Here is a 1,925-nt window from a genome sequence, read left to right as displayed (position 1 = left end):
AGAGATCTTTGACATTGTCATCAACAACAGCTAGAGCTTCCCTCATTAGAGAACCTTCTAAATCTTCATTGGTTGTTGAGGCAGATGTCAACCTTAATTACCTTTCAGTCTCGCCAACAACGATAATACTTTATTTGGTGGAATAGCATTACAATTAATTACATTTAGAAAGATCATTCGAGCTTACTACTTGACGATGAGTTCAAAATGTGAAACCGTGTGTTTCAATTTTTTATTGAACCATATTATTTCAGGTATTATATTGATATCTTTGATTATGATGTGATAGGAAATTGAAAGGGGGGAAGGATAGAGGAAAGAGATTAAGCAGAAAAAATCTATATAATTAATGTTTGATAGTGATTGGACCGAGTCGCCAAACCGGATCCACTATGGACCGAGTCGCTCCAAACTGGATCATTCTCCGGTCCTGACCCGGTCTACAAATCGGACGCTATTTATTTATATCCTCGCCCCCTCACCCCCTTTCTGTGTCTCTGTTTGTTTCCATGGCCTTCCGCCCCTTTTCCAGCCTCCGCCGCGGCGCGCAAGTCGTGTCCATGGATCAGGGCCAGGAGCAGGATGTCGACCTCTTTCAGAAGCACGTCGCCGATCACCTTCTCTCCCTCCTACCTTCCTCGGCCGCTGCCTTTGAACCGCCTTGCCAGCTCCAGCCGCTGCTCACGCTCGCCTTCCTCTCCAAGCTGCTCGACGCTCTGCTCTCCTGCGAGGAGGAGTTCCTCTCCCTGCTCGGCCGTGTCCAGGCCAGCCTCCTCGCAAGATCCCCCGCCGATCGCGCCGTCGCCGATCTCCTCGACCGCGCCGTGAAATCGCTCGACGTATGTAACTCGGTGTCGCTCTCCCTGCACTCGCTCCACCACTGGTATCGTCCGGCCGTCATAGCCTCCTCCGTCCTCCTCCCGGATCGGTGCGGAGAAGATGCTCCCCTCAATCGCGCTCGAAGGGCCCTCGGAAAGCTTCTCGCTTCCTCCCATGAATCCTCCTACACCGCCACCGCCTCCGCCGGAGGCGATTGGTCGGGGTCCTCTAGCCGCTTCGGCCACAGCCAAATCCGCGCGTTCTCGTGGGGCTTGTCGAAGAACTTGTCGGCCGGGCGGACGATTCCGCCGGTGCTGGCCCACCTGGCCGCCCCGCACGGCGGTGAGGCAGGAGGCGCCAGTGCGGCCCTCGCGGTGTACGCGATGAGCTCCCTGCTGGCGTTCACCATGTGGGCCCTGGCCGCAGCCGTCCCGTCCCAGGACAGAGGCTCGACGGCGCCATCGAGTCCGGTGTCGCCGCGGCAGCACCTTCCGTGGGCGGCAGCGATGATCGAGCTGCAGGAGCGAATCACGGGGGAGTGGCGGCGGCGGCGGAGGGGATCGCCGGCGGGGCTGTTGGCGGAATTCCAGCGAGTGGAACGGTCCATGGGGGAGCTGATGGAGGCAATGGGAGAGCGCGGGGCAGCGGCATCGCGGGCGGAGGAAGTGGCGGCGAGGGCGGGGGAGCTAGCGGAGGCGTGCCGGAAGCTCTCCGAGGGGGTGGGACCGCTGGAGAAGCAGGTGAGGGAGGTGTTCCACCGGCTGGTGGGCAGCCGCGCGGAGGTGATTCGGTGCGTCGACCACACTTCGCTCGCTGCTGCTGCTGCTGTTCCTCCAAACCCTCCCTTAACCTCTCTTTGATTTGGGAGCTACGGTTTCAATGGAACGACCAAATGCTCTTGTAGGGTTTGAGCTTGAAGATAGCAGTAAACTAGATTCTAAGTCTGTATGTACCTTTGCCGATCGATTTGTTCTTTACCTTACTCATTTCTTACCTCCTTCCATTCAGTTTGTGCGTTGTTTTACATGCAAATTGATTGCTCTCTTCTCTCCGGAGATCAACAAAGTCAGCTTGTATCAGAAGATAACACGCGGCTTTATTTGTGC

At 56.6% G+C, this 1,925-nt stretch overlaps 1 protein-coding gene across 1 annotated transcript; it reads left to right on the top strand.

The window, feature by feature from the left end:
- The first annotated feature begins 509 nt into the window (after positions 1-509).
- On the top strand, positions 510-1,679 carry LOC121995110 (protein ROH1-like). The gene has a single exon (XM_042548938.1). The coding sequence runs from the start codon at positions 510-512 to the stop codon at positions 1,677-1,679; it is 1,170 nt and encodes a 389-aa protein (XP_042404872.1).
- Positions 1,680-1,925: the final 246 nt, after the last annotated feature.

Source organism: Zingiber officinale, chromosome 6A (assembly GCF_018446385.1).
Source record: "Zingiber officinale cultivar Zhangliang chromosome 6A, Zo_v1.1, whole genome shotgun sequence".
Taxonomy (NCBI): domain Eukaryota; kingdom Viridiplantae; phylum Streptophyta; class Magnoliopsida; order Zingiberales; family Zingiberaceae; genus Zingiber; species Zingiber officinale.
Note: the sequence above shows the minus strand (reverse complement) of the source record. Positions and strands in the feature narration are given on the sequence as shown.

What these genes read in the sequence shown, in the direction of transcription:
- LOC121995110 (XM_042548938.1), top strand. Translation starts at nt 510, where the DNA reads ATGGCCTTCCGCCCCTTTTCCAGCCTCCGCCGCGGCGCGCAAGTCGTG.